The sequence below is a fragment of the Geotrypetes seraphini genome, chromosome 2, assembly GCF_902459505.1.
Source record: "Geotrypetes seraphini chromosome 2, aGeoSer1.1, whole genome shotgun sequence".
NCBI lineage: Eukaryota > Metazoa > Chordata > Amphibia > Gymnophiona > Dermophiidae > Geotrypetes > Geotrypetes seraphini.
In genome coordinates, this window is record NC_047085.1 from 67642296 (window position 1) to 67659196 (window position 16901).

Genomic DNA, 16901 nt, shown 5'->3' on the forward strand with positions numbered 1-16901 from the left:
GTGCGGGCTTTGTTTTCTTATTCATTCACTTATCATTATTTCAACAAAATAAGCTTATTGAACAAATAAAAGTTTTCCCAAATTAGAATATACAAAGAAAATAAAATACTCATTCAAAATTCAAGTACATACAAACTTTTGAATAGCCCACATTAGAGAGAGAAACAATTCACATCCATTGGGAATGAAAAAATAAAGAATTTAAAATAACAGAATCAAATGATAGCTTGTCGTCTTCATTTTAAAATCAGACCAGTAAATTAGGATCAATTGGAATTCTGCATTATCACTCCTTTCCTTTCCAAAAAGTACTGCAATTGGGAAGGTTCATAAAAAAACATAAGTATTCTGATCCAAGTAAATTACACATTTACAAGGATAGCGCAATTGAAATTTTGCTCCCAAAGTTTTAACATTCTCTTTCAATTCCAGGAATCTTTTCCTTCTTGCTTGTGTTGTTCTTGAGACATTTGAGAATATATAAATCTTGCCATCAATAAAGGAGACTTCTTTCAACCTAAAAAATAGGCAAAGAAGCGCTTCCTTATCTTGAAGAAATACAAATGTCACAAGAAGCGTTGTTCGAAGTACAACTTCTTCTTCTGAGGTCTCCAAAATTCTAGATATATTAATAGGGCTTAAGTCCACATTAGATTAAACAACTTCTGAGGAAGAAGGTTTAACAGAAACCGGTATAAAGTATATTTTGTGTAGAGGAGGAAGCCCATCTTCAGGGTATTTAAAAACTTCTTTCAGAAATTTATAGAACAGGTCTTTTGGGGACATTGTAAGTGTTTTTGGAAAATTCAAAATTCTTAAATTCAACTGTTCTGTATATTTTCCATTTTCCTCAAAAACACCAATTTGTCCTGAGTAAGTAAATTACAAGAAGATTGAACTCCTTGAACAGATTGTTCTAAGGATTTAACTTTCGCCCCTTGAGCTTTTAAATCCTCTTCAAACTTTTGCATATTCACATTTTGATTTTGAACAAGTGGTAAGATTCCCAGCCAAACCTTGTGGAGGGAGTCCAGTGCAGTCCAAATTGATTCCAAAGTAATTTCAGCAGGTCTCTCTAGGGGTTGAAGAGTTGGTAATTCCTCCTGCACTGCGAAGAGACACAATGCTGGTAGGAGACTTCAATATGCCTGATATGGACTGGAACAAACTTTCTGCTACAACCAGCAGCAGCAAGAGGCTACTAACCTCCATACGAGGAGCACGCCTCAAACAGATGGTATTAGAACCCACCAGGGATCAGGCGATCCTGGACCTGCTGCTCACCAACGGGGACAGTGTCACAGAGGTATCGGTGGGAGAAGCTTTAGCCTCCAGTGACCACAACACGGTGTGGTTCCACCCGAAGAAAGGAATCACTAGGTCAAATACATCGACTAAGGTCTTAAACTTTAAAGGAACTAACTTTCCACGCATGGGAGACTATGTCTACAAAGAGCTGTTAAACCAAAGCGCGACGGACAGTGTGGAGGTACTATGGTCGGCTCTGAAATCAACCCTGCAAAAAGCAACCAACATCCAATGGCGCAGAAAAAATAGACCGCAGTGGTTCTCTGCAGAGATCTCAGAACTAGTAAAGCAAAAGAAAAATGCATTCATAACATACAAACAATCACAACGACTGGAAGCTAAAGAAAACTATCTGGCGAATTCTAGAAATGTTAAAACAGCAGTCAGGGAAGCCAAACTCTGGATGGAAGAAAATATAGCAAAACAGGTTAAAAAAAGGGGATAAATCTTTTTTTAAGTACGTTAGCGATAGGAAAAAAACCACACAAGCCGTATTGTGTGCCTAAAGAAATCTGACGGTAACTTCGTTGACTCGGCGCAGACAAAGCAGAACTACTCAATAACTACTTCTGCTCGGTCTTCACCTGCGAAGCGCCAGGATCTGGACCTAAGCTACAGACAAAGGGTGCTCAGAGGACCCATTCCGGGACCTTGAATTTACCACGAGCAATGTCTACCACGAGCTATCAAAGCTAAAAGTAAAGAAAGCTATGGGCCCGGATAATCTACACCCCAGAGTACTTCGGGAATTGAGAGATGTCCTGGCAGAACCATTAACTGAGCTTTTCAATCTTTCCCTACGCAAGGGAAAAGTCCTCTTGGACTGGAAAACTGCCAACGTTATTCTGCTTCACAAAAAGGGATGCAGGTCTGAGGCTGAAAATTACAGACCATGAGTCTCACATCAATAGTGTGTAAACTCATTGAAACATTAATAAAAAAACAGATTGGACGCAATTCTAGATGACTAAAAATTAAGGGATCCACACCAGCATGGCTTTAATAATAATAATAACAACTTTATTCTTCTATACCGCCACAATCGTGCGTCTTGTATGCACAGTACCAAGCACAGTACCGGGTAAAGCTTTGGATTCTTGCCCAGAAATAGCTAAGAAGAAAACATTAAAAAATTAAAATTGAATCAGGTTGGGCAGACTGGATGGACCATTCAGGTCTTTATCTACTGTCATCTACTATGTTACTATGTTATTATGTTACTATGTTCACATTGAAGAGAGCTGGACAATCAGCGAGTTACAATATGCAGATAGTCAGTGAAATTACAGTATGCAGAATCTTAAAAATGCAGCGAATTACAATATACAGTTTGATTAGAATTTCAGAAGGGTCCTTTTAGAAAAAAGTAGCGAATTACAGAATACAATTTGTTAAGAATTTTCAGAGGGGACATATTAGGAAAAAAAGAATTGGAATTAGTGTTTGGAGTAGTTAATGTTTAGGTGATATATCTGTCGAATAAGGCAATTTTTATGACTTTTCTAAAAGTGACATAGGTCAGTCTAGCTCCATTAATGTAGTTGTCTAGCCAGTGTTGTTATTTGTTTGCTTGGTACATAAAAGTTCTATCCAGAAAGGTTTTGTATTTACAGCCGGTAATGCTTGGATATGCAAATAGATTGCAGTTTCTGGTTTGTTTTATGGGACTGTATAATAAGAAGTGAGATAGCAAGTATGTAGGAGCTAGTCCACAGACTAGCTTGAAGCATATGCAAGAGAACTTGAATATTATTCATGCCTTGACTGGCAGCCAGTGCAGCAGTCTGTAGTAGGGGCTGACGTGGTCGCTTTTTTTCAATCCAAATATCAAGCGGACCGCTGTGTTCTGGATAATTCTAAGTTTCCTCACTGTTTTTTGGGGTATACCCATATATATTCTATCGATAAATCCAGATATCTTATACTTGTATTTCTATACCACAACATGTAATTTACTTAATCGTTGTAATGTAATTCTCTCGGTAATGTCCTGATCTCTTTTAACTGTAATCCGCTTAGAACCGCAAGGCACAGGCGGAATAGAAATCACAAATGTAATGTAATGTAATATATGATATTGCAATAATCCAGTGTAGAAAGTACTAGTGATTGCACTAGTAATCTAAATGATAATGGGTTGAAGTATTTTTTGATAGTCTTTAATTTCCATAATGTCAGGAAACACTTTTTTACCACTAAATTCATGTGCTCAACCATTGTCAAATGTGTGTCTAATGTGACTCCCAATATTTTTATTGTTTTAGTAATAGGGTAGTTGTGATCTTTTATATGTAACGTTGTTTTGGTAATTTTGTCCGTTGGGCTTGCAAGGAAGACTTTTGTTTTCTGTGTTTAGTTTCAGTTTGAAGTTGATTGTCCAGTGTTCTATTTCGGTCTTAATATGAGAAATGTATTCTGAGATCTCGCTTGTTATGCTGTTCACTGGGATTAAAATGGAAATGTCATCTGCATATATGAAATAGTTTAAGTTTAGCTTTTGCAGTAAGTGTCCTAGGGATGAGATGTAAATGTTGAATAGTGTAGGTGATAGAGGTGAATCCTGTAGTATTCCTGAGGGGTTTCTCCAGGAGTTTGAGTATGTCCCACCACTAACCACATGGTATGATCTCTTTGTTAGGAAACCCTGTATCCAGTTTCTTACTCTTCCCTTTACGAAGGGAAGATCTTGTCTATCCAATCTGATAAGCTTCTTTGACTGGGTAACAAAAAAACTGGATGGGGGAGAGTCCCTGGACATCGTGTATCTGGATTTCTGTATGGCCTTTGATAGTGTCCCACACCGTAGGTTATTGAACAAGATGAATGCAATGGGCCTAGGAGAAACACTGATTGCATGGGTAGAAGACTGGCTTAGCGGCAGACTTCAAAGGGGGATGGTAAATGGTATTTCCTCAAAAACATCGGAAGTGACCAGTGGAGTGCCACAAGGCTCGGTGTTGGGCCCGATACTACTTAATATCTTTGAAAGGGATATGCCTCAGGGATTTCGTGGCAAAATTACATTATTTGCCAATGACGCTAAACTATGCAACGTTGTGGGCAACGCAGCAGAACCAGACACCGCAACCATGCCCGACACTATGAAGCAGGATCTGCTTGTACTGGAACAATGGTCCAGTACTTGGCAACTGAATTTTAATGCCAAGAAATGTAAGGTGATGCACCATGGTAGCGGAAATCCATGCTGAACATACACCCTGAATGGTGAAAACCTAACAAGAACTGTAGCAGAACGGGACTTGGAAGTAATCATCCAGGAAGATATGAAAGCTGCCAATCAGGTGGAGAAAGCTTCAGCAAAGGCTTGACATCAGAAGGAGCTTTATCAGCCGAAAGCCTGAAGTTATACTGCCGCTATACAGATCCATGGTTAGACCTCACCTGGAGTACTGTGTTCAGTTCTGGAGGCTACATTATCTGAAGGACGTGAAGAGAATGGAGTCGATTCAGTGAACGGCCACTAGGATGGTCTCTGGACTTAAGGATCTCCCATATGAAGAATGTCTGAGCAGGCTATGCCTGTATTCTCTCAAAGAGCACAGAGAAAGGGGGGACATGATAGAAACATTCAAATACATCACAGGCCGTATTGAGGTGGAGGAAGAAATCTTTTTTCTTACCAGTCCCACGGTGACAAGAGGGCATCCGCTAAAGCTCAGAGGGGGAAGATTTCATGGGGACACCAGGAAATGCTTCTTCACCGAAAAGGTAATTGATCGATGGAATGGTCTTCCACGTCAGGTAGTCGAGGCCAGTAACATGCTTGACTTCAAGGGACGATGGGACAGACAGGTGGGGTCGCTCAAGAGGAATGCTTAATAGATGGAATCTCAAGGGAGGGAGGAAGGGTTCTTGAGTGGGTAGACTTGTTGGGCCGTCGGCCCTTTTCTGCCATCATACTCTGTTTCTATGTTTCTTCAGTAAAGATGATCCAGTCGGAAGGTCCTGAGGAGCCAACAAGCATGATGGCTCCTTAGACAGCATGACTTCTGCTGTCTTTGTTGCAGCCAGCATTCCCCTTCCACTCAGCCATGAGGGAGGCGCTAGTCCCATGGGGCTGAACAAAGTCTTGCTCCCCAACGCCGATGCTTCCCTTGCGTTCGGCTCAGTGGGAACGCCCCAGGGTGAAGACGCGAAGAAGCTGGTGATGGCTCCCTGCTGCTTCAAGGTAGACTCCGGCGGTTGTGTTACCGCCGCTCTACCTCTTCTTTTCGGCATATCAATACTTGAGCTGAAAAAACAGGAAAGTAGATTTAGGCAGGAGCTGTGGTCACCGTGTCTTACTGCCAAGACGCCATCTTGTTTCTCCCGGCTCTGTTTTGATAGGAAGGGTAGAATGAACGTCACCACGTATTTGATGTTGTGTCTCTCAGGTGTTGACATACAGTCTTTTTAAATCAGCTGGCAATCGGTGTTCTCCCGTTAAGAAATCCGTGGGATCGTCTTTTTGAATATTTGAGCTGCTTTAAAGGTAACCAGCGTTTTGAAATGCCTTTTTATTGAACTATTTATATATTATGTATTCCATTATGTAGGCATTTTCTCCATTTGCACTGTTTTGTAGTAATACAATTTTAATTTTTAATTTTTGTTTAGATTCAAATCACCTACTGCTGCCTAGTACGTTCTGTTTATAGCAGTGGACTCTAAGCTGTTTGGTTTCCTGAAGCAGGAGCACGAAACGTGTTCACGTTAAAACCAAGAAACCAAGCTTTAAGTTAAGAGCTTTTGAACTTTTCGAATTGTTTACATTAATTTGGTATTGATTTGGCACAAATATGGCACTAATTTATGCTTCAAAGTATACAAGATTTAGCAATGATTGGGTGGTGAGGTGGTATAGGGGGATTTTTCCTTCCGTAAACCCCTCCATGTCTCTGAGCTGATCTTCACATATGTATAGCATTATTAAACAATATTTAATGTATAATTTAGGATAGTCTTTTTGATCATATAAAGATGGATGCAAGGCAAAAAGTGAAGACAGAGAGAAAAACAGTGGATAAGAAGGCACTGGAAACATAGTTAAAAGAACAGAAAAATAAAGTCACCAGACAACAAAGGTAGGGAAAATAATTTTATTTTCAATATAGTGATTGAAATATGTCAGTTTTGAGACTTTGGGCTCCTTTTACGAAGATGCACTAGTGGTTTTAGTGTGCGCTAGAGCTTGCATTAGCATTTTCCATTTAGTGCGGGGTTAGCATGCGCTAAAAACGCTAGCGCACCTTAGTAAAAGGAGCTCTTTATATCTGCTGTGTATATTGTGTGTATATGAAAAATTAATGGAAAAAATTGCATTACAATTAGTAAAGGGGGTTGGATCTGGGGAAGAGCTTGGCTGGGTCTAGGGTAGAGTTTGGAAGGTCTGTGGTTGGGGGTACTCAGTTGATATTTGTTAAACTTTCCTGCTGGCACGCCCTACTGGCATTTCAGGGCCTGTCTGGAGGGCCTCTGCACATGCGTGGATGTTAATGTGATGATGTCATGCATGCTTGTGATGTCATCACAGTGACATCCGTGCACTTCTGGGTGCCTCAAGCCGTGGCCACTACCTTTAGTGTGCCCCGGCTCAAGAAAGTTTGAGAGACACTGCTCTAGAGCACAGTTCTTCAACCGCCGGTCCGCGGACCGGTGCCGGTCCGCAGAAAATTTCTGCCGGTCCGCGCAGGACCGGTGAGATGAACGCCGTTAAATTTTCTGCCCTGGTGGTGTTCGGAAATCTTCTGTTCCTCCAAGCCTCGGGCGATCAAGACAGGCTGCCGACGTCGGGCATTCCCTCTGTGAGTCTCGCCTATGCGGAAACAGGAAGTTGAAACAAAATAGGCGGGACTCAAGAGAGGGAAGGTCCCGACGTGGGTAGCCTGTCTTGATCGCTGCCCCGGCCGAGTCGCCGAAGAGGGCCGCGGGGAAAGTGCAGGCAGAGAGGAGATGGTCAGCGTGCGCGGGGAGGTCAGCGTTTCGATTGGGGCCATCAGCAGCGTTTGTGCTGAGAGTCTGCCCACGTGCAGGATGCGGCGGGTAGGGGCCTCCGGCTTGTCTTGGGCTTCAGGGCCTGCGGTGCAAAGCTGTTTTTTTTTTGGGGGGGAGGGGGTCGCGAATGTGCAGGGAGCCTTCAACAGTGGCTGTCTCCTCTCCTAGCAGCTCTGTACTTCCAGGGCAGTGATTCACTTTGGCAACTTCCCCTTTCCTCAGAGGCGGCAACGGACCCAAGGCTGCCTAAGGAAATCACTGCTGCAGGCAAGTACTGAGAGCTGCTGGAAGGAGAGGAAGCCACTGTTGGAGGCTGGGAAGCTGATGGATAAAAGGAGAGCTGCTACTGCACCTGGAGGGAGGTAGAAAGAGAGATGCTGCTGGGAGGGGAAGAGAGAAAGGGATGGGAAGAGAGCTACTGTTGGATAGGGGGGAGGAGGGAAGGGAGAAGGAAAAAAAAAGGAAGGAAACAGCTGGCAGGGAGATTAGAGGAGGGAAATAGGAGAGACAGGAATGAGAAAGTAGAGAGAGATTGATGCTGGAAAGGGGGTCAGCAGAGAAATGAGAGAGGGATAAAGATGCTAGATCTGGTGTAGGAGAGATAAAAATGAAGAAAGCAGTGAAGCTGGAATGAATGATGTAAAAAGGAGAGAGGAGGCACAGGCTGGATGGAAGGAGGAGAGGCCAGACAGTGGATGGAACGGGCAGACGCTGGAAGGAAGAGTGGAAAGAAGATGAAAGCAGAGACCACGAAAGGTAGAAAAAAAAATCATTTTATTTCTATTTTGTCATTACAATATATCAGATTTGAAATATATATCCTGCTAGAGACATAACTGGGGACTGAAAAACCTAACACTATTCCTATCATGTGTGATTGCAGTATTCTGTTAGCATGATATTTCTGTGTAGCATTCTGTAATAATTTGGCTTGTTCAGTTTTCTTGATAGAGGGGATATATGTGAAGGGGAGGGGAGACAGGGGTTTTGTTGGTCCTTGCTCTGAATATTTATATTTATAAAATGACAATTGTACAGAATATTGTTTCTTTTTATACTTTAATAAAATACGTTCAATATAAAATCATAACTGAGGCTTGTGCAGATGGGATCAGATGGTTTGTGGGGACCGAGCTTGCGGAGACGGGGCGAAAATGTGTTTTTTATTTCGGTCTTAGTAGTTTGCCGGTCCACAAAATAATTATTTTATTTCTGCCGGTCCACGGGTGTAAAAAGGTTGAAGAACACTGCTCTAGAGTATTATTTCCTCTAAATAGGGTTTCATGTCTATATTTATACCTTTGAAGTATATGAATGTCTTTATCAAATTCCCTTTGCCTCTCCTTTTCTCTAATTAATATATTTAGATCTTGAGTCTTATATTGCTTTCACTGCAGACTATACTATTAAGCAAATCTTTGGACCTTCTTCACCTTCTCATTGTTATTTTGGAAGTATGACTTCCTAAACTGAACAGTACAGAGGTATTTTCACCTCCATTCTATGTTAAGTGTTCACTTTTAATATGTATGTTTTTTGTGGTGTTTGTATTTTGGTCTAAAATTGTTCATTATTATTTCAGATGTTTGACTGTAAACTGCCTAGGACTGCTAGTAATAAGCAGTCTATAGATGTTTTAGATAAACAAGGTGCTCCTCAATTTCCCAGATGCATAAAAACAACATTAAGAAATAAGAAAGTTATACACGGTTTCAAATTATAGTTTATATGTATTGATACCAACTGTTTGTTCTGTTATTCCCACAGACAGATCTTTTGGCAACAGATGACTTACTTGCAGACTACTTCAACGAATTCTTGTGTCTTCCAGTATGTGTATATATTTATTATATGTTTATTTGATAAGTATATGCTATTAATGCTAGAAACCCATGCTACTTTGTGTGTCTTAAGTGCTTTGAAAATGAGTCTCTATGGGTATTTGCCATGGTCTATAATAATAACAATGGAGTCTTAGTAAGAAAAAAACTACAGGCAAAGAAGAAATAGAAAGTACATGGACTAGAGAGGAAAAAAGAGTGCATTCATAGTATCCCTCTCATCTTTAAAATATTATATGAGGAATTTTCACTTGTGCTAAGAAAAAAGGTACACCATGAGAGTTTACTCAAATTTCGTTCTAGTTTGGTACCTTTTGCCCATGCCTGCTAAATAAAATACTACTCAGTAAAACTCCTAGGAATGAGCAAATGTCCTGCAGAACTTTTTGCACAAATATTTGCTTGCACACTTTTTCTATGGAATATTTCCCCTCTCAGAACTTGTAGAAATGAGAGCTTTGGAAAAAGATGTTGAGGGGCATAATAAAAAAGAAATGTCTAGTCCGATTTAGTTGTAGGGCACTAGTCACCCAAAGTTGGCAGGGGGAAAATGTCCTTTTTGAAAAATACGTCTAGAATATTTAAAAAGCGTTTCCATTTATTTGCTTACCACAGAAGTCAGACTTACCCGCCTATAATTTCCTACTTCTTCCTTACTTCCACTTTTGTGGAGGGGGACCACATCTGCCCTTCTCCAGTCCTCCAGTACCACTTCCAACTAGAAACTCATTGAAAAGGTCAGTCAATAGAGCCACCAGAACTTCCCTAAGTTCCTCCAGCAACGTTGAATGTATACCTCCGGCTCCATCGCTTTGTCTACTTTTATAATAGCTAGATCCACAAGAACACAACCCTCTTAAAATTGATCAGGAGCTACCACTCCTCCATCCCTATTCATGTTTGTCTTCTGCTCCCCTGCTCCCAGCGCTTCAGCTGTGAACACAGAACAAAAATATTTGTTAAGCAATTCAGCCTTTTCTTTATCAGCTTCTACATATTTCTCCCCTTCACCTTTGAGTCTCACAATCCCAATTTTGCACTTCTTCCTATCACTAATATATCTAAAAAAAGTCTTGTCTTCCCGTTTTACCATGTCAGCTTTTTTTTTTCTTTCATTTGCATCTTTGCTTTCCTAACTACACAACCAATCACTTAACTTTTCCAGATATTTTTGCCTGTCTTCCTCTTTCTGTGATATTTTGTAGTTTATGAAAGCTAATCTCTTATTCCTTACCTTCTCAGCTACTACTTTTGAGAACCAAAGCGTCCTTCTTTTCCTCTTACTTTTACTAACTTGCCTCGCAAAAAGGTTTGTGCTCTTACAATTACTCCTTTCAGTTTTGCTCACTGCATTTCTACTCCTTCCAGACGTTCCCATCCAGAGAACAATTCCTTGACATAATCCCTCATCTGAACAAAGTTAGTTTTTTTTTAAAGCCTAGTGAAAGGTCACTTGGACACACAAAGTTAGAGGCGTGAAGAAAGTACAAGAGATTTATTACGGTATACCAGACTCTAGTGCAGTTAATAGCCTGCCTACTAGAGTGTCAGAAACAGGAAATACACGGACTTTTATGCCCTTTTCGCAAACTAATATATGCAAAAACTACAATTTTTATTTGTTACTTCTATAACTTTTCTACAATTATTATTGGTCCTAAGCTCACACTAGCAGGTCACTTATCTAACTCTTACAGTTCTAAATGTTAAATGTACAGAAGGGCATGGTACATCATGGCTCAAACTCTTATCTATTTAGCTTACAATATGGTAAGGTACGGACATACATTTTAGGCAGATGAGGTCAATAGACTGTACACTGTTTTCAGCTATGTAGGCCAGAGCAATATTTTAAACAACAGTTAACCATTTCATGACCCTACACCTAGAACCTTGGCTTTTGAATGAGATCTCTCTATACCCTGTCCAAGCCAGGCTGGAAGACTTGAACATCGGGGCCAAAAGAATTGCCAGAATAGATTCTCTCTCCCACATGACTGAGCTAGAGACTCCGTTCTGCGAATTCAAATAACAGACATGAGGAAAAGCCATGTAATAAGCAAATAGGTTTTATTAATAGTTCTCCAGGCACAGGAGTCATGCTAATCTTCTCTGTAACCATTCTTAATATATAACTGTACCATGCAGCGATCACTGGATGCCAGATGATCACCCATTGTAACAAAGCTGTAACATAGAAACATGATGGCAGATAAAGGCCAAATGGCTCATCCGGTCTGCCCATCCACAGTATCCATTATCTCTTCCTCTCTCTAAGAGATCCCATGTGCCTATCCCAACACTTTCTTGAAATCAGACACAGTCTCTGTCTCCACAACCTCTTACGGGAGACTGTTCCACGCATCTACCACCCTTTCTGTAAAAAAGATTTTCCTTAGATTACTCCTGTTCTTATCCCCTCTTAACTTCATCCTAAGCCCTCTCATTCCAGAGCTTCCTTTCAAATGAAAGAGATTTATGCGCATTTACATCATGTAGATATTTAAACGTCTCTATCATATCTCCCTTCTCCTACCTTTCCTCCAAAGCATACAAATTGATATCTTTAAGTCTGTCCACATACGCCTTATAACGAAGACCATGCACCATTTTAGTAGCCTTCCTCTGGACTGACTACATTCTTTTTATATCTTTTTGAAGGTGCGGCCTCCAGAATTATACACAATATTCTAAATGAGGTCTCACCAGAGTCTTATACAGGGGTATCAATACCTCCTTTTTCCTATTGGCCATACTTCTCCCTATGCACCCTAGCATCCTTCAAGTTTCAAGTTTATTAGGTTTTTATATACCGCCTATCAAGATTTATCTAAGCGGTTTGCACAATCAGGTACTCAAGCATTTTCCCTATCTGTCCCAGCGGGCTCACAATCTATCTAACGTACCTGGGGCTATGGAGGATTAAGTAACTTGCCCAGGGTCACAAGCAGCAGTACGGGGTTTGAACCCACAACCCCAGGGTGATGAGGCTTTAGCTCCAACCACTGCGCCACACACTCCTCCTTCTAGCTTTCACAGTCACCTTTTCAACCTGTTTCGCCACCTTAAGATCATACCATATAATCACATCCAAGTCCCCCTCTTCTGTCATGCACATAAGTTCTTCACCACCTAAACTGTACCGTTCCCTTGGATTTTTGCAGCCCTAATGCATGACCTTGCATTTCTTAGCATTAAATTTTAGCTGCCAAATTTCAGAACCATTCTTCAACCTTCGCCAGGTCTTTCTTCATGTTATTCACATCATCCTGGGTGTATACTCTATTGCAGATTTTGGTATCCGCAAAGAGGCAAATCTTACTTGACAGCCCTGCAGCAATTTTGTTTATAAAAATGTTAAAAAGAACAGGCCAAACAACAGAACCTTGAGGCACTCTCCCCATTTGTAAGCAGTAAGTCCAGTATGACTCCTTCCCGCCTGGGTTCCATTACTAACTGCTGGAACAGTTACCCTTGTAGATAATCCAGGATATCCTTTCTTCTAGAAGACCCCGCAGTAGGGATAACCAATCAACATCTGGCATGTTAAAAATCAACTATTAGTAAAACTTCCCCTTTTTTAGATATATTCTGAATGTCTACTATTAAATCTCTGTCCAATTCTTTCATCTGTCACACCAATGTAAATATATTTACCATTCCCTCTTTCCAAATTGATCCACAGTGCCTCTTCCTTGCCCTGCAGATCCTGCAATTGTGTGGCTTTAATATGATCTTTAACATATAACGCTACTCCCCATCCTTTTCTTCCTACTCTGTCTTTCTTGGACAGATTATAGCCCGGAATAACTATATCCCAGTCATGGTTCTCCATGAACCACATCTCCGTGATCGCCACTATATCCAACTCATCTTCTTCCATTAAAGCTTCTAGATCCAGAATCGTGTTTCCTATACTTCGAGCATTAGTATATATTGCTTTCCAAACATTTTCCCCTTATCCCATCCGTGTAGAGGTATTCAGTGATTTACTTACCTGAGGGTTTATACTTACCTGAGGACTTTGATCACCTTGCCCCATCACTTCTAGTTTAAAGCCCTCTTCAGTAGATTAGCCAGCCTGGCTTTTACCCTCAACAGGGAGGATGGATGAGAATACCACCTGCGCACCTGACTGCTTCACCATCTCTTCCAGAGCCACAAAGTCACTACTAGACATCCAGAAAGTCAGTTTTGAAAATGCATATTTGGATGTTTTGACTAGTAAGATGTCAGTTTATGCCCTTTTGGACGTCTATCTTTTTTGAAAATGCACCCCATAGTTACAAGAAACTAAAAGGAAAGAATTGAGACTCTGAGACAAAACTTACTAGGATTGATATTCAAAATAATTTGCCTGGGTAACCTAGGGAGCTACCTGGACAAATTGCTCACTTAAAATTTTCCTTTCTGCAGCACTGCTAAATGTTTAGACAACTTAATGTTCATCCAAAATTTATTGAAGGAATACGTTAACTTTATCTGTTTATTTTGGCTGTAGATATAGCAGGTCAGAAATAAATAAAGATATATGTGTATCTTTAAATCACTGTATTGAGCAGTGTCTATAAGCAGACCTAAGAACATAACATAAGAATAGTCTTACTGGGTCAGACCAATGGTCCATCAAGCTCAGTAGCCATTCTCACGGTAGCCAATCTAGGTCACTAGTACCTGGCCAAAACCCAAGGTGTAGCAATATTCCATGCTACCTATACAGGACAAGCAGTGGCTTCCCCCGTGTCTTTCTCAATAACAGACAATTGACATTTTCCTCCAGGAACTTGTACAAACCTTTCTTAAAACCAGCTACCCTATCCGCTCTTACCACATCCTCTGGCAATGTGTTCCAGAGCTTAACTATTCTCTGAGTGAAAAAAAATTTCCTCCAATTGGTTTTAAAAGTATTTCCCTGTAACTTCATCGAGTGTCCCCTAGTCTTTGTAATTTTTGACGGAGTGAAAAATTGATCCACTTGTACCTGTTCTACTCCACTCAGGATTTTGTAGACTTCAATCATATCTCCTCTCAACCATCTCTTTTCCAAGCTGAAGAGCCTTAACCGTTTTAGTCTTTCCTCATATGAGAATAGTTCCATTCCCTTTACCATCTTGGTTGCTCTTTTTTGAATCTTTTCTAGCGCCACTATATCTTTCTTAAGATAAGGAGGCCAGAATTGAACACAATACTCCAGATGAGGTTGCACCATGGAGTGATACAGGGGCATTATAACATTCGTAGTCTTGTTAACCATCCCTTTTTTAATAATTCCTATCATCCTGTTTGCTTTTTTGGCCGCCGCCACACATTGGATGGAAGATTTCATCATATTGTCTACAATGACACCCAGATCCTTTTCTTGGGCACTAATCCCCAAGGTGGACCCTAACTGTAATTCAGATTATTCTTCCCAATGTGCATCACTTTGCATTTGTCCAATTTAAATTTCATCTGCCATTTGGACGCCCAGTCTTCCAATTTCCTAAGCTCCACCTGCAATTTTTCACAATCTGCATGCATTTTAACAACTTTGAACAGATTAGTGTCATATGCAAATTTAATCATATCACTCCAATTTCCAGATCATTTGTAAATGTTAAATAGCACCGGTCCCAGCACAGACCCCTGTGACACTCCACTGTTTACTCTCCTCTATTGAGAAAAATGACCATTTAACCCTACCCTCTGTTTTCTATCCAATTCCTAATCCAGAACTGAACTTTGCCACCTATCCCATGACACTTTAATTTTCTCAGGATCCTTTCGTTGAACATCTCCTTAAGAGTAACCGTATAGCTAGCTATCTTTAAAAGAACGCCTTCCTGAATAATTCCTTCATGTTGTTTGTAGACTTAGAGTTTTTGATGTAAGCAAAATCTGCAGAATTGCTGCTTTCTGTGGCAAAAGACTAACCCCCTCTTCTACAAAGATGTGCTAGTGGCTGTAGTACGGTAATGGCCCCGAAGCCCATAGAGATTTTTAAAAAAAATTTTATTTATCATTTTAATACATCCCATTTACAAAGATGTTAGAGGAAATACAAAAAGTATAAACCCACTTAGTTAAAAAAAACAACTAAGGAACAAAAAATAAACAATGAAAACAATCATCTAATACAGTCCACAATCTGAGGAGAAGAGACAAAATAAATAAAGCTCCTCGGGAAAGGAATTAGAAAATAGAGCAGTATTAAGATATTATCGTATCCATTAATTAATACTGCATTAATAACCTGTTTCAATCGGACTGTGTAGAGATTCCTTTACCCTCCAGGCAAAAACCTAATTGGGCAGGTTCAAAGAAAATATATTTATTCCCTTGATAAGAGACAAAACATTTACATGGAAATCGTAACTGGAATACTGCTCCCAAAGCAATCAGCTTTGGTCGGTAAGTCAAAAATTCTTTCCTCTTGGATTGTGTCCACTTCAAGACATCTGGAAATATATATACCCTTTCACCTAAATAGGTGATCTGTTTTAAATTAAAATACAATTTCAACAGAATTTCTTTATCTTGTAAGAATACCAATGAGACCAATAATGTTGCCCACCCCTGAATTTCAATATCAGAAGATTGCAAAATAGCAGAAACATCCAATTGTGTATTTTCAACTGCCACAGCTTTTTTCTTTTGCATTTGTTTTAAATATCGGGGGGAGACTTGCTTCTGGAATATTTAAAGCAGTCAACATGAAATTCTTAAACAGTTCTTGAGGCGGCATAAATTTAGCAACCGGAAAATTGAGAATCCTCAAATTCAGATTTTTTTGTTGGTTTTCTAAGTTTTCAATCTTCCTTAAGATCATCATTTTATCTGTCATTTGTTTAGTAAGCAAATTCTTGGTCTCAGTTGTTACTTTCTCTAAATTCTTTAAATCCACTTGATGTTGAATAGAAGTCTCTAAGGAACTTATCCTAGAGGTAGAATTCAAAGTAATAGAAACAAAGTTAGTGCATACTGAATGTAGGTTCTCTATCGCAGTCCAAATAGAATCCAGTGTTACTGCCTGTGGTCTCACTAATGGCTTGAGGGGGGAGATAGCAGCCGGGTTTCTGTGGCTTCTACCCCAAGAGATAAACTCTGGGCTCCTACAACCTCACCACCGCTAGCTGCCGAAGGCTCCACACTCCCTGAACGCTGCACCTCCAACACTGGAGTCAGCATAGTTGTAACTGCTTCCAGGTCTATCGCGGCAAGAGAACGTGTCTCTCTCCATACACTGGGTGAGCCCTCCTGCATGCTCTGCTCCGCCGACATTTCTCCGGGTTTGGGAGGGGTATGCGGTCCTCACGGGCTCAGGGAGAGTGACATCTCGCCGTCCAAACTGTGAGCTTCCTGACTCACAGCAGCAGACCAATAGAGATTTAAAGGGCTTCAGGGCTGTTGCTGTGCGGCAGACGCTAGTGCGGCTTTGTAGAAGAGGGAGTAAGGGCCCCTTTTTACAAAGCTGCAGTAGCGAGTCCCGCATACCAGGAATCACTACTGCAGCTTTATAAAAGGGGCCCTAAGCTTTTAATTCTTTCTTTTTTTTTTCTCTCAGCTCACAAGGAATATTTTTGATTCTAAACAATGATCAATAAATTCCTAGTTTTTCCCAAAATATTGGTAATAATTAATAATAGCAGTATTGCCATTGCTTGCTTTGCTATTCACAGTTCTCTAAAACTGAATGACAGCTCTCGGACTCTGTGTTTTATACTTGTCTTTGAGGTTTTTGTCTCTTTTCAAGAGCATATTTCTACTGACAAATTTTTA

The 16901-nt window shown here is 40.4% G+C and overlaps 1 protein-coding gene across 3 annotated transcripts in view; it reads left to right on the plus strand.

Annotated features, from left to right (window-relative positions):
• RGS22 (regulator of G protein signaling 22) overlaps positions 1-16901 on the plus strand; it is a 475118-nt gene that overhangs the window by 18797 nt on the left and 439420 nt on the right. For all 3 annotated transcript variants that reach the window (XM_033934655.1, XM_033934656.1, XM_033934657.1), the window contains exon 3: positions 9070-9132. In XM_033934655.1, the coding sequence (XP_033790546.1) occupies positions 9070-9132 (63 nt within the window). The remainder of the gene's footprint in view (positions 1-9069; positions 9133-16901) is intronic.